Raw genomic sequence first — 26,628 nt, forward strand, 5'->3', positions numbered from 1 at the left:
TGATTTAAGATTTTTCGAGCAAATGTTTCATTCATGCCCGTAATATTATAGGCCCAAATTTCACTTGGCATAAATAAATACATATGACAATAGATATTAGTGGACAACTCACAATTTGATCTTTGAGATTTAGCGAAAATTATAATTAATTTTTTTTATTTTAATTTGAAATAATTTATTCTTTTAATTTTGATTTTATCAACAATGTGAACTTTTACATTAAAATAAAAATTTTATTCGATAATGTGAAAAAATAAAAAAAATATTAATTATTTAAAAATACTAAAAATTCTCTCTTGAGCATATAATGAAAAAAAATATATGAATAATATAATAGTGTATGTACAGCTATGCACATAATAATCCCAATTTAATTCTACTGTAATATTTAAAAAATTTAAAAAAGAAATAGTTCCAAAGGAAACATGGAAAGAAAAACGACGTCGCATAGCATGTTGGAAAACAGCATTAACAGACTCTGCAGTGGGAGCTCGCAGGCGAGGCGGTGAACTTTCGCCGTCGTTTGAAATCCAGAAACAACTCCTTTTGCTGCCGCGACAAGCACATACACATAGAGAGAGAGAGAGAGAGAGAGAGAGAGAGAGAGAACTGAATGGGGAGAAGATATGGTGAAGGTGCGGATGAACACGGCCTACGTGGCAGCAGAGGTCAAGTGCTTGCGGAGCTTAATCGGCATGCGCTGCTCTAATGTCAATGATCTTTCTCCGAAGGTTCTCTCTTGTTCTTTCCATACATATATGTAATCGTAGATGATCACCAATTGCTCCTCGAATTGCCTCGTTTAATGACCTGCTGTTTAGGGTGTTCCTTTCATTGCTTTTAATCTCTTTGCATTTGATTGAATCCCAAGGAGGTCATTAATTGGATCCTTATTTTTCTTTCATTGTTCTCGGTAGACGTATGCATTTAAGCTAATGAATAGCAACGGAGTTACCAAATCAGGGGAGAGTGAGAAGGTTTTGCTCTCGATGGAAAGCGGTCTCCGCTTGCATACTACTGCTTACGTTCGGTAATGCTTGTCTATTATTTCTTGCTCTATCCATGACTTTTAAAAAAACAAAAAATTAGACAACTGACTGCTGTTCTTCATGGTCTATAGGGACGAAAGAAATACACCTTCTTGGTTTACGCTAAAATTAAGAAAGCATATACGTACAAGGAGGCTTGAGGACGTGAGGCAGCTTGGATATGATAGGGTATAACCTTTCTGGATCCTTTAAAGACTCTGCCATTTCCTTTTTCTGTTCCTTGCTGGTGGTTTTACTGTGAGTGCTTTTGTCTTTCTTTTTTCCCCCTTAGATAGTTCTCTTCCAATTTGGACTTGCTGCTAACGCACATTATGTTATATTGGAGTTTTATGCGCAAGGAAATATTCTAATGACTGATTCTGATTTTACAATTCTTACACTTCTTCACTCTCACAGGTTGGTGGCTCTTTACACTTGACCAGGCACACTAATAGAATAAATTATTTAATATTTCATACATTTCTAGCGTGTGATTTATTTTTTAAATTATGAACTGATTGACAACTTATTGATGAGAGGGATGATGATAAAGGGTTTGTAATCATGCCAAGGCATCAATATCCTACTGAAATTTGCCGAGCTTTTGAACAAACAACTGCTGCTAAACTGCAAGAAGCTCGTACATCCTTTAAGGAGCCTGAAAACAGTGAACCTGTTGATGATGATGAAAATAATTTGTCTGATAAGGCTCAAAAAGAAAAGCAGGGTAAGCATAAGGGTGGTAAATCTTCTGACCCAAGTTAAAAAAAGCCAGTGATGGAAAACATGCCAAACAAGTCACACTGAAGAATGTCCTTGAGGAGTCATTGGGCTATGGTCCTGCACTCTCCGAGCACATGATATTGGATGCTTGTTTGGTCCCAAACACAAAATTTTTTAGAAATAATAGGTTAAATGATGATGCAATACAGGTTTTGGCCCATGCTGTTGCAAAATTCGAAGATTGGCTTCAAGATGTTATTTCAGGAGACAAAGTTCCTGAAGGATATATTTTGATGCTGAATAAAAATTTGGGTAATGACTGTCCCGCATCTAAATCCAGAAGCTCTTGCCAAGTAATTGTTATAGTCGTCTATTATCCCACCATATGTGCTTATTTACTTCTTGAGCCACATCTTAAGTGTGGATGGTTAGAGTTCTAGTTGCATAATAGTTTTAATTAGCATATTTTGGTAGTACTTTTGCAGATCTATTATGAATTCTGCCCCATATTATTGAACCAATTCAGGACAAGGGAACATATGGAATTTGATACATTTGATGCAGCATTGGATGAATTTTACAGCAAAATTGAGAGTCAAAGGTCACAACAACAACAAAAGGCAAAAGAGGACTCTGCCATCCAGAAACTAAATAAAATATACCTTGATCAGGTCTTTTTTTATTGCTTAATATGCCATTTCAAAATAAGAACTCTTTATTATTACACTGTGTAACATGTAAGATTGTATGCGCTTATCTGCCCTCTCCTTTTATCAGTTGATCAGTGCTTCCTAGAATGTTTATACATCTCAGGGCATGCTTTATGCTTATCACCGGCTTGTTTCTTGTTTATGGCTTGTGAGGACAATTCCATTATTCATTTGAGTCAAGGCTTGCATCTTATGTTGTCGTATATGAGTTTTGAATACTCTTTGGTTGGGAATTGTCTTTTTTGTCATATGAACTGCAAAGAAAACCCTTCTTGGATTTTTGAGATGAAGAGTGAGAATCGTATGTTTCCTATCTCATACATTCATTAAAAAGTTATTGGATTTAGGATGTCTGTAAGAGTTGAGGGGTAAAAGATGGTAACTATGTAGAGCTCCATGTGTTCTTTCAAGCCACTTATTACAGTTGTCTGCAATAAAGTATTAGTATGGTGGGATGCTTTGTATGATTCCGCAATTGACTATTTCTAATTAGGGCTGTGCACTGTTCTTGGGGGAAGGGAACCGAACTAAACCGAAGAACCATATCTAATTGATAGAAACCATACCGAATTGAATTTATTTTGATATTTTGGTTCAGTTCTGGTTCTTCACTAAGAACTTAATTAGAACCGTAGAGAAACCGAACCAGAACCGTACCAAATCGGAACCAAATTGAGAACAAAATTTATACATATGATTTTTTATGTTTTCTTAGATGTATTATATACTTTCAATATAATTATATATATTTATATATGTATATATAATTATGAACTAAATACAACCTTATATTATATTTTACTTTTCTATATTTTTTTAATAATTTTATTTATAAATATATTAAATTACTTTATAATTCTTAATTATAAATATACTATTATCTTATATATATATATATATATATATATATATATATATATATATGTTAATTATTAATTATATTTGTATCTTATAGTTAAATATTATATGATTAATAAATAGTTAACATGCATATTATATGATATACTTATACTATTATACTATATAATATATTTAATCCAAATTATATATGCACTTTATAGTTAAAGATTATATAATTTAGGTATAGCTAAAAAATATATTATATGATATATTATGTATTAATAACCCAATTCAAAACTTAACATGCTAATTAAGTATGACTTTTTAAAGAAATAATTATATAAAATTGTTTTAAAAATTGAGAACCGAATAGGAACCGTACCGAATTCAACGCGGAACTGAAGAACCGAGAACCATACCGAACAGGAACCGTATCGAAATTTTGCTTTGGTTCCGGTTCTTAGGCAAACCTTGAACCGAACTGAAACCGACCACCCTTATTTCTAATGTCTGAAATTTGCATATACCCAAGGAGTAAGACCACCTTCCAATTGCCATTGGCTTCATCATATATATCATCAGGATAATGGTGGTCCTATAAATGGGTTTTAGTGTCTTCTGTTATGCTTGTTTTTGCAATGAACTTTTTACATTTTTAGTTACTTTATTTTAATATGTTTCCATTCTATGTTATAGGAAAATTGTTTGCTAACATTGAGGAAAGAAGTAGACCACTGTGTTAGAATGGCAGTATTAATAGAATACAACTTAGAAGATGTAGATGCTGTTATATTGGCTGTTCGTGTAGCTCTTGCAAAGGGAATGAGTTGGGAGTATCTTACTCGTATGGTGAAGGAAGAAAAGAAGTTGGGAAACCTTGTGGCTGGCCTAATTGACAAACTCCACCTTGAAAGAAACTGCATGACATTGCTTTTGAGCAACAGTCTCAATGACATGGATGATGATGAAAAGACACTTCCTGTTGACAAGGTGCTACTTGATTGCAAACTAAAACTTGCACACTTTAAGAGCTTGCACTAAGAGTGAATCATGAAATCCTTTTCTGTATTGTCTTTTTTCTACTGTCAATTTCAATTCATGCATGTTAACAAGTATGTGATTAATCTGCTTTTGAATTTTGAAGGCATATGCTTCATATTTTATTTATTCATTAATGGCTTCTGTGACAACTAAAATATAACTAATGGAAAATTTAATGATGGTTCATTTTTAACATCTTCTATTTTGTAGGTTCATCAGATTAGCGAAAGATTTCATATAACTCTATTTTGATTCAATCTTATGATTATTTTCATAATATTATCATCATTGGCATATTCTGTTTGAAGCATAGTGTTGATTAGATGCATACATTGATTTAAATACCTGTACAACTGCATTTAAATTGTTAGCAAAAGATATAACACCCAAAACTTATGCCATCATTATTAATATTTACTTGTCAATTTTTTTCTTTTACATGCTTAGGTTGAAGTGGATTTGGCACTTTCAGCACATGCCAATGCTAGGAGATGTTATGAACAGAAGAAAAAGCAGGAAAGTAAAGAGGAAAAGGCAGTTACAGCCCATGAAAAAGCTTTTAAAGCAGCTGAGAGAGAGACTCATCTCCAGCTTTCACATGTACCCATAGATTGGAAATATATTCATGTTGATTTATGGCCAGCTGATGCACATAGTTCCTTTTGCCAATCAAAAGGATATTCATTATTAGAAAAATAAAAAATTCATCAGCATCAGCATGAAGTGTGCTGTCATGTTGAATTGGTGACTGGCTCATATATTTCTTATGATGTATATTGTGCCATGAGTTACTCCTAGGAGGTTTACATTTTTTAACATTAACATTTAAAAGGATAAATAAGTTACTATGTGTAACATAAAATAATTCAATTCTAAAAACTTAGTGCATGCTTGTCAAAAAAGCAACAGACAAATGTTTTTGTTTATATGGTATTTATGTTCTAAATGTTTTATATATATATATATATATATATATATATATATACATATCTTTGAAATGATGCAACACATTATATCTAAAAACTTGTTGTTTAAATATCTATTTTGTCCATTTGATGAATGCAGGAAAAATCTGTTGCCACTATATCACATATGTGCAAAGTTCACTGGTTTGAGAAATTTAATTGGTTCATCAGCTGTGAGAATTATTTGGTTATTATTGGATGTGATGCTCAACAAAATGAGATGATAGTCAAGCGTTATATGTCAAAAGGAGATCTAAAAGTGTAATGTTGAAATTGTTTTCAGAGGAATTTTAGTTAATACTTTGCTTGGCTAGCAAGAGGACATGCTAGTAAATTTTAGATAGTAATCTCTCATTTTGGCATGCAATTTGCAATGAAGTGGATGTTGTAACATCCATTCATTGCAACTGTGGAACAGGTATGTCCATGCTGATTTGTGTGGAGCTTCTTGTACTGTGATCAAGAACCATAGGCCTGAACAACTTGGACCTCCTCTCACTTTAAACCAAGCCGGATGTTTTGCTGTAAGTTTTCACCATTGTGTTGATTTTATTCATCTTATTATTGTGGTACTAGAACATATGCAGCATGATTTGAGTTAATTAAATTTTACATTGTAGGTTTGCCACAGCCAGGCATGGGATTCAAAGATTCTTACTAGTGCTTGGTGTGTGTACCCTCATCAGGTCAGTAAAACTGCTCCTACAGGGGAGTATCTCACTGTTGGAAGTTTCATGATTCGTGGGCCTCTTATAATGGGCTTTGGGTTGTTGCTTTGCTTGGATGAGTGCTCTTTGGGATCACACTTAAATGAAAGGTACGTAGTGAGGAGGAAGGGATGAATTATGATGAAGAAAGTGGACCTCTCTAAGAATTTTCTGATTCTGGGTTGGAGAAGGAAGTGACAGACAAAGAACTTGCGTTAGAATCAAAAATATTGCTGATGACCTGACAGTCTCCAATACTGGAGTCACTGATCTACACAGATTTCTTCTGCTAGATAATTATACCACTAGTGGGGTCAACAAGGAAGATGCATCCAATATTGTTGGAAATGGTGTTGCTTCTGTTACCCCACAACTTGAGGATCTCATTATAGAGCTCTTGGGCTGGGAGCTGCTGCTGTGTCTCGAAAGAATTATGGAGTTGAAACATCTCAGGTTGATTTGTTTGAGGATCATGTTGTGAGGAAAGTAAGGCAACAGAGAGAAGAGATAAAACTCATATCTCAAAAGCTGAAAGGAGAAAACACAAGAATGGTCACAAAAGTGGTGCTGGAGATGCAAACATTGAGTTGGAAAATGAAGAATCAAAAGAGAGTGGTGTTCCTATCAGTCAATCTGAAAAGAGTGTCCAAAATAGTGAGGCTGGAAGTGGAAAAATCAGCCGTGGGCAGAAGGGCAAACTTAAGAAGATGAAGGAGAAATATGCGAATCAAGATGAGGAAGAGAGAAGCATTCGGATGGCTTTACTGGCAGTGAGTACAAGAACTTTCATTTCCACCTTTTTGCTCCATTTCAGATAATTCTTCTATCATTACATGGTGTCTCTATGTTTCTCTTTGAACTTATTATTGCCAAAATTTTTGTAGCTTCTTTCAGAGAACCTATCACTCGCAAATACAAAGATTTGAGCTAATTTTTTCCCTTGAAAAAATAAATATATACGTTAGTGGTTTTTTTTTTTTTTTTTTTTTTTTTTTTTTTTTTTTTTTTTCTTTTTTGCTTTATTTTTTCAGTGGGATTTTAGCATGGTAGTGGAATCTTAGCTTCAGTCTTCAAGGTTGTCATATTTATTAGTTTCACAACTCTGAAAAATTGGGCCTGTTAGGCCCTCCTGCCAGTTGACATATCAAGCATTCACATCGGAGTCATATTAGTACCAGTGATGCTGACTTATTTTTTGTGTTCATGCTGAAATTGACAATGCATTTGAATGTTCAGTCTGCTGGAAATACACGCAAGAAAGATGGAGAGACGCAAAATGGAAATGCCCCTGCTGGCAATGGGAAGATACCTGTTACCAGTATGTGTTCCATACCCAGTGGTTTAAGTTTACGGAATATTGTTGATATTTGATCGTGTTTTTATGGTAAATCTAGACATTTGATTGTTTATTCTTCCTTAAATGCTAGCACTAGATGCCAATGAAAACCTTTCAGGTTGTTTACCAATGAAAACCTTCCATTGCCTAGCGACATTTTCTTATATGCTGTGCCTGTCTGTGGCCCCAACAATGCAGTGTAGTCATACAAGTATAGTGTGAAGATTGTTCCTGGCACTGCAAAGAAAGGAAAAGGTACCTCTTTATTTTCCAATGCATATATTTACTGGCTTATTTGGCTTATTGTAGTTCTACACATGCAGGCATGCACATACACGAAGAAAGGTTTTAAGGGGTATTTGCTTAGTACTCCAACTTCAATTTACTTTCATCTTTTCTACCTAGAAATCTGACTGATCTTTGTGCATGATCTCTTTCTAGCTGCAAAAACTGCAATGTACTTGTTTAGCCACATGCCAGAAGCAACAAGTAGGGAGAAGGAATTGATGAAAGCATAAACAGATCCTGAACTAGTTGCTGCAATTATTGGCAATGTGAAGATCACCGCTGCAGGCCTTACACAATTGAAGCAGAAGAAAAAGAAAGGTAAGAAAGGCAATAGCGTGGAGAGCTAGAGAGTTTAGGTTAGGTTTGGAATTTTGATGTTTAACAGGAGGGCTGTACTCCTGTATGCCCTTTATAGACTTCAGGAAGACAAGAGTGTTGTCTTCAGAACTGCAGTTACAGTGCTTATATTGTACAAAATTGTTGTATTGGGGATGTTAAGAAAAACCATTTTGGTTAAATGCCAACTTGCTGTCTAGGAAGTTTTCCAGTTGTAAACGTACATATATGCTTGTACACAATAAAATCAAATGGAATACAATGGTAACTTTATAGCCCAGGCTCAAATGAAGCCATTTGTACAATTTTAATTTTACTGACCAAATCAATGACCAGGGACGAAAGTATTGCAAGCTCAATCATCAATCCTCTGCTGTGGGAACATAACTCAAGTCTAAACCCTCTGCTGGCATGTCCGAAGTCAACGGACCCAAGATCCCATCAGAGCTCAGAGTTAGTCCACTCTGTTAACAAATGTAAAATTAGGTTATTGAATGAATATATGGTCTCTCTCTCTCTCTCTCTCTCTCTCTCTCACACACACACACACACACACACACACAATGTATCTGATACATAAGCTCTCCAACCCACCCAAAAACATACGACCAATCAGACAGGCTTGCCAAAGTTAAAAACACTAATCAAGATATCTCTAGCAGTCAACCTGATTGACCAACGATTCATGAATAATGCATGTCCTAACAAAGTAACAACTAAGTAACCAGGATAAACTGAACAGAAACAATCTAATCCATCAGCTCTAATTTTATAAAGCTCCAAGAGTTAGAAACTTGGATTTCCACCCTACCAAAATTTTCTTATTTGCTTCTATTAGAGAAAGAGTGAGAACAATTTTCCATCTCATTATTTTCAGACAAAGTTCAAATGATGAGAAATGTGACTGAACAAGTACCTCAGGCTGGAATCTCAGCATGTCAGCACGAGCCATAGCTTCTGCTTGAGCAATTCTCTGCCTGAACGTCTGAGCCATCTCCTCAGCCTATTAAAACAGGACAGTTAGTGATAAGAAACATATCAGCAAAAAAAAAAAAAAAAAAGAATGAAAAAAAAACTAACACAACCAATGGGAATTAATTTCAGAGCGTCCTACATCTCAAGTACTTTTAAACTACAAATAGATAGTCATACTGAAGAACAGAACATGTTGCTTCCATAAGTATAATTTATATGCATTGCTATAAAATGATACATTAGCCAATATAGCCAACAATCTGGTGTAAGTACTGGTCAATATTCTTGAATTACCTTCTCAAAAACAAGCTTTGGATTACTGAATCATATCCCCAGGGGTCGGTTCTAACTTTTTGGTAGAAAGACTTACTCTACCTCTCTCACGGTCATGGCTCAGTATCATGACCTACATAATAAGATACAGTTAAAACATGTTTAGCTCTACAAAATGGTAGATCTCTAGAATGTGACAGAAATGACCAAGAACAACTGACCTTGAGAGTATCACCAGGTTGAAGGACTGTGGCAATATCGGAGACACGATCATGACTAATCTGACTGACATGAAGAAGGCCATTGATTCCACCAATGTCAATGAATGCACCATATGGTTTCAGGCTCTGAACAGTTCCAGTGACCACTGATCCGATGCCTAGCTGTGCCTGACTGTCTGCCATCGCCTTGCGGTTACTGAGTACAAGCCTAGACTGTTCCTCATCAACATCAACAAACTTCAGTGGAAGTTCCTTATCAAGAAGTTCTTCTGCAGTTGATTTCTGACAGAACGCAAGGGAAAGGTGACAATTTGAAATACAGAATAATGTACTGATATGTACATTTGAAATAAAATACAACAATAAAGAAGCTGAAAAATGAAAACGGTTTATTTTTTTTTTTCTCTTAAATTACAAGAATTGACAAAGCCTAAAATCAAAACCATATTCATTAAATGATATCCTGCTACCATCCGTAATTTTCCCTGTCTGATCATTCATAAAAGCATTTTTAAGTAAAATCTCCGGGTCCATGTTGATAGAATAGAACTTAACAGAAGAGTTTAGAAAAAGGGCCTGTAAGTTGGGACTGTTTGAATATGGAAGCATACTAGTTCCAACATATGAATTTAGCACTGTACAAGCTAGGTTAAGTACCAACCGATGATATCTGAGAGAAAGGGACAAATCCTCGGAGGCCTTCCACTAGAGCAACCACTCCACCTTTGTTAGCACCAACAACCTACATTGCTCCATTTTGTTTAAGGTATCAGATGAGTCATTCATAACTTACCATCCACCATGAAAGAGGAAAATTGCAGTACATATAGGATTGTAAATACATTTTTTTAGATGTGTAACACGCACCTTACCCTTCACAATAGCATCCTCAGCTTGAAGCTGCCTACACCTTTCCCAGGCAAGGTCATACTGAATTGCCCTTAAGCTCAAGACTAAACTATCATCAGCTTCATTTTCACCGATAATAACAAACTCCTCTGTCAATCCAGGAACTATACCAGCTTCTTCTACATGTTTGATCTTGTGAATGCAAGCTTCTTGGATTGGCAAATATGCAGAAGATTTTGCAGTAATGTCAACTAATGCACCATTGGCATCAGTCATGAAAACTGTGCCCTTGACCTGATGCAGAAACGCACACAAGGATCATCAAAATATTCTATCGCTTATCAGAAGTCCATAATTTTCAATTTTTTAACAAAAAGAAAAACACCAATCATACAGAAATTTTCCAACTTTAATGTCAAACTCACTAAAAGTCAGTACAAACCTAATAACACATACAGCACTTCGTTCGAGCCCATTTCTGATAACGACCACACATTCCTAGTAATTGTCCAGGATCAATAAAAATTTAATTTAATTTAAAAAAAATTAAAATTTACATGATACCCACTTGTAAAACAACAATTGAAAGCATATTCAGTAAAAATCACATATATTTCCTAACAAAATGCAAATCTCCCATCTAATGTTCGAATCTTGATAAATATAAAAGTAAGAAAACAAGTGCTGTTAACTAACCGTGGTACCAATCTCGGAATCGAAGTCATACTTATCAAGAGCAGAGTGAAAGTCTTCGAGGGTGAAGGCAACGCCTTCCATAGGGGCAGTACGGCAGCGTTCGTAAGCTTCTTCAAAGAGCTGTTTGAGGTTTTCCCTCTCCTTGGTCTGGGCATTTGATATTGCCACCGCAGATACTACAGAAGATGACTTTCTGAACTTAGGAGAAGATAAGAGGGAAGCTCGATTGGAGAGGCGAGAAGTTGAGAGCGGTGGGCATCTGAGGCCTGTGAATTGCTGAGCCAACGATGCCATCCTCTGTTTTCTCTTTGGTTTCGCTCTTCTTGTGTTTGGTTTTGGCTGCTTCTTTTCTCTTGATACAGGGCCTGCCTGGCCAGGATAAGGCAAAGCTCGTTCATGAGGGGGCCGTAGCAAAAATTTTTTTTTTTTCCTTAATTATTAATAATTCAATTTGCTTGAAAACCGAAAATTTAATTCAATTAAATTTTTTTTATTAATTTTCATAATTAGAAAAAAAAATCAATAAAAATTTAACATTTTAATTTAAAAATAAAATTCATTGAAAAAATATAAATTTAGTGAAAAATATGTGAAAATTAAATTGAAATCTTTTCTATTGCAAAAGACAATTAAAATTCCAGCCCTCAAATAACAAATAGCTGAAATGTGCCTCCAAAATCAGTTCACTAGAGATCCCACCTGAGTTATTTTGGCTCTTAAGATTATTACACTTCAAATCCAAACTCAACATCACCCAAAACTTTATTTAATCTCACTAAAAAATGCATTCTAAGAGAGATTAGAGTGCTGGTGAGGTTTAATGAGATATACTTTTAAGCGAACTTGAAGATAAAACTACGTGATTTAGAGCTTTCAAGGATTTTGACTCGGAGTGAGATAGAGCCGAATAATAATGAGAGATGAAAAAAGATGAGTTTTTTTTGAAGAAGTTATAATAGTGAGAGAATAGTAAGTCGATTCGAGGAGACTGAATTCAAAAGGAAGGTAGCCAATAAGACTTTTGTTTGGCAGAATGGGAGAGTTTACTTGCATCAAAACTTGAGTTGCCTCGGTGATGATGGTAGCTAAGAAGGCATGGCTATATCTGTAACACTATTTGAGAGTAAGTTTTTGAAGATAAACGTATGAATTTTTAAATTTACTTAATATTCTTAAAGCTTTACATAAATAATTTAGGTTAGCAATTAATTTGATCGATTGCTAATCAATTTAATAATCAATTCAGTTGATTGCAATCAAGTTAATCGTAATTACTAATCGAAAATTAAATTAATTAAATTTTAAAAAATAAAATTTATGATAAAAAAATTATTGATTGCTATTAATAATTAATTTAGCAACTAAAAAATAATCAGTTGCAAAATATTCAATACCTTTAATTTTATAATTTTACGATTATTTTATAAATCAGTTGCTATTCATAATTAATTTAGCAATCAAAAAGTTAGTTATTAATTTAAAAAATTATAAAAGAAATAAATTTTCAAATAACAAATAAAAATTTCAAATAAATAAATTTTTCAAAAAATTATTAAAATAATAAATTATTAATGAAAAATTAATAATATAAAATTATAAAAAATTAAATATAAAAAATATACATAAGACGAAATTACTAAAAAAATTTATATATATATATATATATATATAATAACAAAAAATTGCTAAAAATTAATATTACAAATAATTTACCGATAAAAAATATATTTCTACAAAAATTTTTATTTTATGCCAAAGAAAAAATAACTAAAATAAAAAAATGAGAAAAAAATGATAAAAAAAAAGATGAGAAAGAAAAAAATGATTAAGAAAATGTGAAGAAAATAAATAAAATGAAAAAGATAAAGAGTAAAATAGAAAAGAAAAAATGATAAAAAAATATATGAGAAAAAAAATGATAAAGAAAATAGATTAGAAAAAAAATATTATGAATAAAATAGATGAGAATGAAAAAAGATTATTAAAAAAATGAGAGAAAAGAGGAGAAAAAAAAAGTAACAAGAAAATAAAATAAACAGTAATTTATATAAAGTGAATCAGAAACTAATTTTAACAATCGATTGTCGGTTGCTAATTTTCTTAAAAAAAGTGGGCAAGCATTTTTTAGGAGAAAATTTTGTAACCAATTCGCAATCAGCTGCAAAAATTGGTTGTAAATAAAAAAAATAAAAATAGTCGAAATTTTTTAGGCGAAAAAATCAGTTATAAAAATTAGTTACTATTAGCAAGCAATTTGCAATTTGATAACAAATAAAAAAAATTTTAAAAATTAGACATAAATTTTTAAAGGGAAAAATTTAGTAACTGATTCGCAATTATTTACAAAAATCGATTGTTTATTAACAATCGACACTAGAAGAAATGTTAAAAATAATTACAAAAATTATCGACTACAGAATTTCGTTGGTAATTTACCAATGCTTTACCAACGAAAAAGAGAAATAAAATTTAAATCAATTTTTACCGATGAAATTACTGACTAATTACTAACGAACACTTTACCGATGATGTAATTTCGTAGGTAAAAGTGGTGCCTAATATTGACGACAAAATTAACGACCAAATGAAAAAAGTAACGACTAAATCTTTCGTCGGTAATTACCAACGAAATGTTTTTCGTAGGTAATATTAAGAAGAAAATAGAAAATAAATTTTTTTAAAAAAATACCTATGAATTTTTTTGTTTGGTAATTACAAACGAAATGCTTTTCGTAGGTAATATTAAGGAAAAAATAGAGAAGAAAAATTCTAAAAATCTTAAAAAATTTTAGCTATGAATTTTTTTCGTCGGTAATTACCAACGAAACGCTTTTCGTAGGTAATATTAAGGAGAAAATTGAAAATAAAATTTAGAAAAAAAATACCTACGAAAAAATTTTTGCCGGTAATTACCAACGAAAACCTTTTTGTAGATAATATTAAAGAGAAAATAGAGAAAAAAAATTCTAAAAAGCTTAAAAAATGTTACCTACGAAAACTCTTTCATCGATACTTACCAACGAAAAACTTTTCGTAGGTAATATTAAGAAGAAAATAGAGAAAGAAATTTTAAAAAGCTAAAAAAGTTTTACCTACGAAAAGTTTTCGTCAGTAATTACCAACGAAATACTTTTTGTATGTAATATTAAGAAGAAAATAGAGAAGAAAAATTATAAAAATGTCAAAAAATTTTATCTACAAATTGTTTTCGTCGGTAATTACCAACGAAATGCTTTTCGTAGGTAATATTAAGGAGAAAATAGAAAGTAAAATTTTAAAAAAATACCTACAAAAATTTTTTCGTTGTTAATTACTGACGAAATATATTTAGTCGGTAATTCATTGGTAAATTATGAAAAATATAAAATTTTCATATCGTTTGTGAATAGATTGAAGGGTGGTAAGTTTATCTATAAAAGGAAAATTACTCTATAAAAGGAAAATCACTCCTAAACATAAAGCAACTGTGGCATAGTCATATATGTGGGGTCTATTTTGGGCCCTACTAGTAAATTTTTTTTTTGAAGTCAATTAAATCTTAAAAAATTATAAATTAATTTTGCATTTAAGTTAAAATATTTTATATTTAATTTAAAAATAAAAATAAATTAAAAATAAATTTAAAAAATTATTTTGAAAATTTAAAATTAAATTAAATTTAAAAGTTAATTTAAATTAAAAATTAAATTAGAAAGTAAAGATTAAATTAAAAAATATTAAATAAAAATTAGCTATGAAAATTTGTTTTCGTCGATAATTACCGACGAAAAATTTTGTCGGTAAATAATCGATAATTTATAAGAGTAAAATCTCCTGCGAAATTATCTACAAAAAAATTTAAATTTACGTATGTAATAATTCTTTGATAAATTTAGTGATAATATTTTTTTCGTCGGTAAAAATTACCTACGCTAGTATTTGTGAACTAAAAAATTTCATCCGTTATTCGTCAATAATCACTGATTACCAACGAAATTTAAGTATATTTGGTTGGTAATTTTCGTAGCTATTTTTTCAATTTCTTGTAGTGCGAATTCTTAATGCAATCAATTTTAGCAATTGTTTGTAAATTGATTACTAATAGCAACTGATTTTTGCTAATTACTAATAGCAACTAATTTCAGTCGATTGCAAAAATTGGTTACAAAACCGATTAATTTTAACAGTGAAGGAAAATTAAGAATTTTTCGAAGTTTTAAAATCTTTAAAATCTTTACTTTCTCATAAACCAAATTGATTGGTTTGAAAAAATTTGATACCTTATATTTCATTATGTTATCTTATTTTATTTATCTTATTTAAAAATAATTTCATTATATGTTAATCAGCGATAGCCTAATTAGTCTTTCTATATATATTTTTAATGTAAAGAATAGGGAGTTTGAATTCGAGTATCTTCGTTTAACTTTTTTAATATTGTATACTTTTATAATAAAAATTAAAAATGATTATCTTCTATCATGCAATCCATTATATTTTCATTGAATGGAAAAAAAAAAAAAGAATCTCATTACAATACTCTTAAATAGAGTGCAAGAGAGATAGAGTGGAGTACAAAGAAAAACAAAAAATGCAGTGATGATCGAAAGCAAGATCAAGTTGAGTATAATTAGGATGCTCTAAAAGATTTTGAGGAAATTAATTTGTAATAAAATTTTTCCTTATTTTTTCAAAAAAAATATGATTTTGAACATGGAAATGACTCATTTAATTAATGTTTTTATCCACGAGTTACATATATTTTTAAATTTATTTGAGTTGAAATTAAGAAATTAAATACTCTATTGATTCAATTTAAACATTAAAAATTGAATTGACTTTTATTTTTATCATTTTTATTTTTGGTTACTGAACAAAATAGAGCAAAGAACATGAATTGAAACACTTAAGTTTCATTCAATAGTAAAAATGAAAGAAGATACGTTTTACAATATATTTTTCTTCTTTATATACATGATCAGTAAAAGGAAAAAAAATAATAACTAATCTATGACATAGATCTTAACAAATGACACGGATTTCAAACTTGGATTCCAAGTTGTGTTTCTCTTTCCATGTTATCCATCTTAACTAACATGTGAAATAGCACAAAACAATCCTTTTCCATCTCTTCCTTTTGTAACTTAAGTCTGTTTCCAAAACGCCCCGTTTCATTAACCTACTCTTTTCTTTTGGATGCTACACACCATTTTACACTTTTTCTTCACTTCATTTTCCTAGTAACATAATCAATAATCTTTCATCCTCAACCCCCTCTCTCTCTTCCAAACTGGAGATGGGGAAAAGTCTACCAATCCCAGCTTGGAAATAAATGATGAAAAGAGGGGAGTAGCGAGGCACTTCGTAAAAATGTCTGCTAGTTGAGCTTTGGAGATGAGATGAGCAGGTTTAATGAACCGTTTCACTAACTGATCATGCACAAAGATGGCAATCAATATCCAAGTGCTTGGTCCTTTTATGGAAGATTGGGTTCGCTGCAATATGTAATGCAACTTTTTTGTCGCAGTATAACGGTATGGGTAAAAGCAAAGAAATGTGGAATTTCTTTAAAAGATAAGACAACCATTGAAGTTCACATACCGTAGAGGCCATGCTACAATATTCAGCGTCAGTAGTAGATCGACTAACTGTACTCTACTTCTTTGATTTCCAGGAAACTAAGGCTTGTCCTAGGAAAATACAGAAGCCCATGATCGATTTGCGAGAATCAATACAGGTAGCCCAATCTGAGTCACAATAAGCAGTAAGAGACAGAGTATTTGTAGTTGGGAAGAAAATACCCCGTGTAGGATAACCTTTAAGGAACCTCAGAATATGCATAGTGGCATCCCAATGTGGCTACTGTGGATGCTGTATAAATTGACTTAGTTTGTGGACAGCAAAAGTAACATCAGAGCGTGTTAAATTCAAGTACAAGAGATGTCCAACCAGCCTTTGATATTTCTCAGGTTCTTGAAGAAGTTGGCCATCATCAGAAGATAATATTAATCCATGAGGAAGTGGAACAATAGCTGCTTTGGCACTAGACATGCTCGCATCATGTACAATATCAAGGATATACTTACGTTGATTCAAAAACATACCAGAAGAAGATCTAGCAATTTCTAAACCAAGGAAGAACTTGGCATACCCGAGATCCTTAATGGTGAATTTTTGGTCAAGAAATTGTTTTGTAGCAATTATATCAGTCTCGTATGTGTTACACTCATTTCATATAGACATTTTAGGGTAGTTTTGCATTCATTTTGCACTTATATTTTAGTATATTTTATGTTTTTAGCTTTATTTTAGCCTATTTGTTGAATTTAAATACTTTATATTTGATTTTTGTAATTTTGTTGTTTTTGATAGGATTTTGTGGCAAATCAAGGATCAATGAGTGCATTAGGAAGTGATTTGAAGAAATTTGGAATCCTTTAACCATAGAGGAAAGTTGAAGAAATTAAGCCTTGAAAGAGCAAACCAGCCGAAATTTGCTTGAGACCTTGCTTAAGGTCATGCTCAGGGTAAAGCGGCAATGCTTAAGGTGCAGCACAAGTCAAGCATGAGCAGAAAAGTCCATTTTACTATAAGTCTGCCGAGATTTGCTGAAGGTCTGCTTAACCTTAAGCAGACAGTGCGTCCAGAGGCTAAATTTGCTAAGAAGCCGCTTAGGGTTAAGCCGAACCCTAAGCAGAATGCCGAGCGTGAAAGTCTTTGCTGACTTGGATAATTTTACACCTCATTTCCTATCCACTCCTTGTCTTTTATTTACTTTTAGGGTAACTTTTAGGGACGATATAAATACATCATTTCCTTATTTTTGCCACAAGAGGAAGGGGAAGAAAACAAAAAGAAAAGAAAATCTGATAGAAAGGGAGAGAGGAGACGCCATTTCCCCTGGGGAAGGAGCTGCTGCACCAGTTTTGAAGCTCCAGAAACCAGAGGCTTTGGTTCTTCCACAGGTTTTCTATTTGAGTCCTCTTATCATGTTTTCCTTTACTTTTCCATATAGATGTCTTGTAAAGACCATTATGAGTGAGTAATTTCCTTAGATTTCAGAGTTGGGAAATATGTTTTAGATTAATTTGTGGATTTGGATTGGGTATTTCCTTATTTTATATGAATATGAGTTTTGATTCCTTCCTTGTGTGCTTGATTTACTTGCCTAATGTTGGTACCCATTGGGTATTGTGTTAATCTTTGATTGAAGGACCGAAAGGTGAAGGTCATTGATAGTTAATCAAGGATTGGAACTTAAAATCACCTAGATTTAGAAATAAACTAGGACTTTAAGAGGAATTAATTATTGGTTACAAAACTTAATGGGTTTTAAAGTAATCAAATACATACGAAAGTAGGTTTGGTTATTTTAGAATACACTTTGATTTGCTTGAAAAAGATATCAAAGGAATTTAGAATCAATTTCCTTCAAACTCTATTTTTCCCTAAAAAATTGGAATGCCCAAGACAAATCCCAATTAATTTATGCATAAACCCCAACTCAGGATCACTTTTACCATAATTAGACTTTCGTTTAAATTACCCATTGTTAATTTTAGTTTAATTGCGAGCTAGAATTAGAATTTATTTGTTTGCTCTTTACCCATTTCAATTAGATTAATCAATTTACCTTGCTCATTTACATTTACCATTTATTCATTAATCATTAGCCCAAATAATCGCTTCATTCATAGTTTAGTAATCAAACAGCAAATCCTCGTGGCACCGATCCTTGATTCATCACTGTATTACTTGAGACGACCGTATACTTGCGGATAAGTCAACAACAAGTTTTAGCGCCGTTCTTGGGATTTGATTTTTGCTTGATATTAAACGATTGTTTGTTTGGTTAATTTGGGCATTTTATTTTATTTTCTTTTTACCATTTTACTTTGAGAATTTGTTTATTTTCGTTTTTCAGGTGCTTTATTTTATGAGAAGGACAAAAAGTGAAGAAATCAATTTATTCTTTGACCCAGAAATAGAGAAGACAGTAAGGGCTTTAAGAGCAGAATCTAAAAGGAGAAAAGCTGAAATTAAAGCTCAACAATAACAAGAAAGAGCACAAGAGCAAGAGCAAGTACAAGAAGAAATGCTGACAACAACAACAACAACAACAATAACAACCGCTCTGTGAAGGATCATGCCTATCCTAACATTGGAGATTTCATGCCAAGTATCACAAGACCAAGGGTAGAAGCTAATAATTTTGAATTGAAACACACTTTGTCAAATGGTACAACAAGCACAATTTGGAGGAAATCCAAGTGAAAGTCCACATGTGCATCGGCACACTTTCTTGAGATCGTGATATGTTGAAGATAAATGGAGTTTACGATGATGCAATTCGACTCAGTTATTTCCTTTTCTCTGAAGGACCGAGCTAGAGAGTGGTTACATTCTTTGCCACGGGTTCTATCACAACATGGGATGAACTTTCTCAAGCATTTTTGGCTCAATATTTTCCACCAAGCAAGACAATAAGGTGAGGAATGAGTGACTTCTTTTAAACCTAGAGATGATGAGAGCTTGTATGAAGCATGGGAGAGGTACAAGGATTTGCAAAGGAGATGTCCACATCATGGGATTCCTAAGTGGATGCTTGTTCAACACTTTTATAATGGAGTTTCACCAGCTATTAGGACACCAATTTATGCATCTAATGGAGGTGACCTTATGGAGAAATCTGAAGATGAAGCTTTTTCTGCTCTTGATAAAATTGCTTATAACAACTACCAATGGAGTTGTGAGAGGAATGAGATCAAGAAACCAGCTGGTATGTTCGAGCTTGATGCCATGAATATGATTAATGCTAAGTTTGATGCTTTGACAAAGAAGATGGACAAGTTAAGTATGAAAGTAGATTCTTGATAGGAGGTTACGGTAATACACTAGAAATTGGGCTGCAAATGTCAATTGTGCGTGATTTTCTGCACTTAATCAAGATTTTTCAAGTGAGCAAGTGGATTATGTGGGGAACTACAATCAAAGACCAGGTGGTAACCCATTTTCTGCAACTTATGATCCAGCATGGAGAAACCACCCAAATTTCTCTTGGGGAGGTAGACAAGGGCAAAATCAGAATTTTCAGCAACCTTCTGGATATCAACAAAATCAGAATTTTCAGCAGAATAGAGGGCCTCCTCCTGGAATTTCTAAACCTCAAAATGTACCTGCTCCACCTCTACCACAACAAGCACAACTAGACAAGACAGCTAGATTGGAATCTATGATTGAAACTCTTCTTGTGAGCCATCAAAGTCAACAAGAAATGATTTCTCAATTAGCATCTAAAGTGGATCAAATGGCAACACACAACAAGATGTTAGAGAATCAAATAGCTCAACAAGCTAGCTCTTCAAATAGCAAAGCTTTTGGGAAGCTTCCTAGCCAACCTGAGAATCCAAGAGAGCTATGCAATCTTTGTTACTTTAAGAAGTGGAAAGGTAATGGGGGAAGAACACGAAATTGAAGTAAAGTTGAAAGAAAAGAAAGATGAGTGTGAGAGTGAATCCACTTCAACTAAAGCTAAAGCTAGTAAGGAAGCAAATGAAGAGAAAGAAGATAAAAAGAAAATAGAAGAGAAATATGTGCCTCTGCACCATACAAGCCACCATTGCCCTTTCCTCGGAGGTTTCATAAAGCACAATTAGATAAGCGGTTTGGGAAATTCCTTGAAGTTTTGAAGAAGTTGTATATCAACATTCCATTCACCGATGTCATTTCTCAAATGCCTTCTTATGCTAAGTTTTTGAGGAGATTTTATCAAATAAAGAAGGTTGGAAGATTATGAAAGCTGTTGCACTTCTGAGAAGTGCGGTGCTTTATTGCGAACAAGCTCCCACCAAAGTGAAAGATCACGGAAGTTTTTCCATACCATGTCACATTGGAGAAACAAGTATTGAGAGAGCATTATGTGACTTGGGGCTAGTGTTAGCTTGATGCCACTTTCCATATGTGAGAAGTTAAAGGTTAGAGATCTAAAGCCCACAACTATTTCTTTGCAGTTAGCTGACAGGTCTATAAAGTATCCAGTTGGGATTTTAGAGAATGTACCATTAAAAGTTGGAAAGTTTTTCATTCAGGTGGATTTTATTGTACTAGAGATGGAGGAGGATGTAGAACGCCCATCATACTTGGAAGGCCATTTTTAGCCACTGCATGAGCTAATATAGATGTAAAGAATGGGAAATTGAAGTTGACAGTGGGGGAGGAGGAAATAGAGTTTAATTTATTCCAAAATTCCAAGGAACCAGCTGTGTTGAATTCTTGTTATAGGGTAGATGTTATAGAGCATGATCTTTGGCCGAAGTTACTAAACTAGAGGAAAATCAAGCTATTCCAATGCAATGCAATCAGCATAAAGTGCAAAAGAAAAGTCGACTTCACCATCTCGTTTGATTAACAATGAAGCTTCAAAAGTTAAGCTCAAGCCTCCATCAAAATCACTCAAAGAGGAGATTCATCTAAAGTTTGTAAGAATATTCCTCAAGATATAGTTGGGATTACGAACAAAGCAACGGTATTTTCACACATAATGGGAAAAAGTTGAAATATAAATTCATTTATTTTTGTTGTGAAGGAGGTAATATTTTCCAATTCCAACCACCATGAGCTTTGAAAAGAAGGTCAAGCTTAAGACCTTAAACAAGCGCTTCTTGGGAGGCAACCCAAGCGTATCCTTTTATAGTTCATTAATTTTCCATTTCATTTCACTTTCAGTTTTCACCCTCATTAATCTCAAAAGTGACATTTGTTTATCTTTTGTAGGTAATTCATGAAGATTGGGCAAGTTTACACTTGTTGCAAAAACAAAGAATTAAAGGGAAGCAAGTATAAGCAACATTCTGCACTTTATGCGATTGCACATGAAACGATAACACCTTTAAACTTGTGCTAAATTGCTCAAATTGCAGTCTACTTGATAGCATATGTTTGATTTTGTGTTTTGTGTAAATTCTGTGAAATGCAACTTGAATGAGGATCAATTTTGATATTTAGGACTGATGAGGACTTTATTGAAGTGCAAAAATAATGTTTGTTAAGTTTCACCTTTTAGTGTATATATAATTTTGTAGTCTGATAGGAATTTGCATGCTTTTGTTTAGAATTGCTGCTAATTTTTTGCAATCTGCAGATTTTTGCTACTGTTCATGCTACTGTTCATGCTGCTAAAAAGGTCAATTTCTACATTTTTTCTGCAATTCTTGGTTGATTGGAACTTGTCTGAAATGCTGCTGAAAATATGCTTTTGGTGTAAGTTTAGAAAGGAGACCATTTCATTTAAATGTGCAAAAATGATAGTCACAATTGGTGCCTAAAATGAACAATGATTGCAAAAGCTAAATGAACATGTGCTATGCTTAGTAAGTTATGAGAGAGATGAACTGAAATCCCTAAATTTTATGGTGTTTGTGTGTATTTGGTAACTGCTGAGGGTTACAATGGCATTCCATAACTTTTGGACTGATTTTGGTAAGCAAAACCACAATTTTGCCCAAAACCTGCCGAAACTTGCTGATGACATTGCTTGTCAAGCAAAGTCTTAAGCAACTTCTGCTGAACCTTATGCCTAACCCTAAGCATGGCCCAAAATACCACATGTCTACCCCACATTTTAAAAGGCCCAGCATTTCCGCCAATTTTCCAAAAACCTCGCCAACACTCCCGATAAACCTCGTCGACTTCCTTCCTCACGCCATTTTTTCCGGCAAAATTTTTACAGGAAGCCGAAAGGTTTCATCCTTTTCATTAAAATGGTAAGAACCAAAATGTGGTCCTCTCACAAACCCAAACTCAGAGTACTTCGACATTCTGTCAAATCTAAAATGGGTACTCCATCCTCATTACCCATAAACCCTAACCCCAGCCCCAGTCGCCATTACCTCAGTCCCCACCACCCCAAACGCCGCCATTACCAAAATCAACACCACCTCAGTCACCGCCCCCCCCTCCAAGCCAAATACCACCTCTCATTCCGCCGACTCCCCTCTCGCCTGTCGAGCCGCCAAATGAAATACCAATTACGACACCCATTCCCAGAACCAACGCGACCTGTTCCTACCCAAACAAAAACAAAAGGGAAAACAAAAAGGGCGCGAGTAGACTTAAAGAAACCCACATCGGAAAAAGGAAACGAGTACCCTCTATCCCTTTCGACTTAAACTCACCACCTCGATCCTCTGAACCGATTAGCAAAAGGACCAGTCCTCCTCACAAACCCGACACCAGGTCCAAACACGATAACCAGTCTCCCTTACATTCTCGGCACTGCGTCATCTGCGAGATACTATAGAGGAGGTAATTTCTCCATTACCTTGGGCTTTTAGGGATATGGATATGAAAAGGCATATGAGAAATTACTTTCTAAAAATATTTTGGCAAACAAGTATATGGATGAGCGATTTTGAAAGAATTAGGCATTTATGATTCTGTATTTGCCTATTTGGATGTTATTAGTGGGTTGATTTTGCTAAAATTAGGGAACCGTGTACAAGGATCTAACCCTCGAATTTTTGAGTTCCCTAAAGTTGAGTTTCAAACCAACGATTACTGAACATAAAGATATGATATATTTTCGATGTCTTTGGAATTGATAGGGAGTTAGACATAGGTGCTTTGAATGCCATTTTTGGTTTTCGAGTTCGGGTATAAAAACATTGAGTGGCGACAAGCTGTTTATGACCCTGTTCAGTGCGGAAAGATATTGCACCATTTGGAGGTTATTATAGGCAGGAATTTGCAAAAGCCTCTAGGATAGTTGACCATGTATTGAAATACCTCCATAGGTTCATTACTTACCTTTGTTTTAGGAAGGGGACACGATGTGATATCATGGGTCTTTGAGGATTTGTTTCTATTGTGGTGCATGAAGGAGAGAAAACAAGTAAGTACTGACCCATTTCATAGCTACTCATTGGCACCAAATTGTCACCAAGCATACTAAAGGTAGTATTGTTTTTGGAGGGTATATAAGCGCCATAGCAAAATCATTTAGCTTTGATGCTAGTCTATATAAATTCTTTGCCGGTTTACGGGGAATCATACATAAACGACACCATGTTCTTTGCATATGGATGTTTGTGAGAAAATAGGCCACACATATGCTCATTCTGTGACACCACGACACCCGACTCTGAAAACCCCACCACTTTTGCAAGCTGAGAACCACAACCAACCTCTACCCACACTTCTCGTGGACATGTTATCCATCTTAAAATCCTTGGAATCCGGGATAACAAATTTCATCATCCAACCATCTGCTCCCTCACACGATACCACGAAATTCTTGCTTCCTTGAAAAACTTAGAAATCAAAATTGAAGCCATGGGTCAAGAGCGAGTTAACCAAAGAAGAAGCTAGAAAAGAAACTTAAAAGAGATTTTTATCTCTTAAAAAGCAGAAGCAACATCAACTTCAAATCTTTGGAGCTTTACAACAAAGCGCCCAATCCTACAACAATTTATATCATTGGGGCCAAGCCATGTTTCAAGAAATGAAAGACTTAACAGAAAACTTGAAAGCCTTACGAGCTTGGATCATAATGAACCTCTTTGCGGAACTGCGGCGGATAACGATGCAGCAACAAAGGCTTGATAGCAGAACTTGATCAGTAGCAGCAGTTTTAATTTCTGTTTTAGGTTTATTTTGTAATCTGTTTATTTTAATTTTCAAACTTTGGTCATGGTTGTAATATTTCGGTACTTAGTTTTTATTATTATCTCTGCACTTCTTTCCCTTAGTTTACTTTATTTCATTTTATCTTCTGATATGGACATAAATACTCTGTGAATGTTTCTTAGTTTAATTTTTGATTTAACTGTTACATTTTATTTCTTTACACTATTTCATTTTCTTGACCATTATTTTAGCACTTTATCTTTTCTTCAATCCTAATTTTGTTGACATTGATGAGTTGCACAAACTTTCTTTGAGCCACAATTGTTTCACATCAGTTGGAGGTAACAGCTTCCCTTTTACCATTTATGCTTATGGTATGTTGCCAATGCTTATGCTTTCGCTTTACTCATAGCAGGTTAAGCAACATCTTAAGCGTAAACTCATACATTTTGGGATACTTTTTCACATTTTTCTCTCTAAAGCTTCATTGTTAATATCATTTTGAGCTAATTTTGGAATTCTTGAGCTTATATTGATTTAATCCCCAATTGTATAAATTTCAATAATTTAGCAATTCTCACAATTTTACCCATCTTTGCATTCATTTTAAACATTGAGGACAATGTTTCATTTAAGTTTGGGGGTGAAGGCAAAATTTTTGCAAATTTTTTAAAATTTTCTTTTATTCATTTATTGCATTTCATTCATCCATATATAGATAATCCATACACTTATACATATACCACACACATGTCTATACCCATATACATACATTTGCATATAGTTTTCATATAGATTACATTTAGTTTTAATTTGATTTATGCATTCATTTTAGGATCATGCATATCATAAAAACAAATTTTTACCTTGTCCTTAGAGGATTGAGAATTGCTTTGAAGAGCAATTAAGCTTACTTTTAGAAGGGTTTGATGGATTGAAAGTCCTGGATAGGTGCAAAGTTATTAAATTCTTGCTTGAGTTTATATCTTCTTAGCCAAGGGCCACCCAATCTATTGCATTGACTTTGAGTACTTAGAGAAAACTCTAGGGTGAGAAGTAGCTAATTGATGTCTCACCAATCCTAGAACAATCTTTCTAAACCTTTCAAGGCGAAATCATAGCATGCACTTGAAAAAGAAATGATCTAGGCATTCTTTAAATTTTAAACCCACATTTTAGCCTTAGCCAACCTCACTTCAAAATTTCCTTTGAAACCAATTTGAGCCTACATTTATCCCTCTTATTCCTTTGGAACCCACATTACTACCTAGCCATAAACCCAAACACCTACCTACCCTCTATGAGAATAATTCTTTGAGTGATAGATACACATAAAAAAAAAAATAAAAAAATAATAATAATAATAACAATTAGTTGGGAGAAGTGGCTAAAGTAAAAAAAAAAAAAGCTAGCAAATTCAATTATGGCATGTAAAGTAATTCACCACTCAAATACACAAAGAAATGAGTTTGGGGGTGAATTGAAAGGGACAATTATAATTCAAAGTCAATGTTTTTATGTAGTCCCTCTAAAAGCTTCAAAATTATATGCTAGCATTGGTGAATAGTTGTAAAGTTCCTTCTCCCATTTGATTCAAAAAAAAATAAAAATAAAAATAAAAAAAAAATAAAAAAATAAAAAAAAATTTTGTGTGTCTTGATCTTTTAATAATTTGATTATTCTCATATTTTGTTACCTTTATCCTTTCTTTGTTAGCCACATTATTACCCCCTTAGCCCCATTATAACCCTTGAAAGTCCTTTTGATCTTTTGATGGTGTTTTGTTACATTAGTGGAGATTGGAATAGGAAAATTGCCTATGGGATTGTGATATCTAATCCATTCATTTACTTCCATCAAGTTTTTGAGACACTTTAACTTATGGATTACCCTATAGTCTATTTAGGCATAATTATTCTTTGTGATTGATTGGTTTGGGCTTGATAATATGGATAATTGACCCAAGGCTAAGCGGTGATAACTTTGGTAAGGATTAAATTCTTGGCACCTTGAAAGTGGGTATATGGTGTGTTGGTGG

At 33.4% G+C, this 26,628-nt stretch overlaps 1 protein-coding gene, 1 non-coding gene and 1 pseudogene across 2 annotated transcripts; 1 reads left to right on the top strand and 2 right to left on the bottom strand.

The window, feature by feature from the left end:
• Positions 1–492: 492 nt before the first annotated feature.
• On the top strand, positions 493–8,193 carry LOC110669053 (uncharacterized; annotated as a pseudogene).
• LOC110669054 (30S ribosomal protein S1, chloroplastic) lies at positions 8,170–11,357 on the bottom strand. The gene is given in 8 exon segments (XM_021830513.2): positions 8,170–8,438; positions 8,891–8,977; positions 9,244–9,267; positions 9,269–9,355; positions 9,444–9,725; positions 10,105–10,185; positions 10,311–10,586; positions 10,989–11,357. Coding segments are annotated over 8 exon segments (1,233 nt in total). The 5' UTR covers positions 11,283–11,357; the 3' UTR covers positions 8,170–8,336.
• Positions 11,358–19,452: 8,095 nt separating this feature from the next.
• On the bottom strand, positions 19,453–19,558 carry LOC131174377 (small nucleolar RNA R71). The gene has a single exon (XR_009144625.1). It is a non-coding gene; the product is annotated as a small nucleolar RNA R71 (small nucleolar RNA).
• Positions 19,559–26,628: the final 7,070 nt, after the last annotated feature.

The sequence above is a fragment of the Hevea brasiliensis genome, chromosome 15 (assembly GCF_030052815.1).
Source record: "Hevea brasiliensis isolate MT/VB/25A 57/8 chromosome 15, ASM3005281v1, whole genome shotgun sequence".
Lineage (NCBI taxonomy): Eukaryota > Viridiplantae > Streptophyta > Magnoliopsida > Malpighiales > Euphorbiaceae > Hevea > Hevea brasiliensis.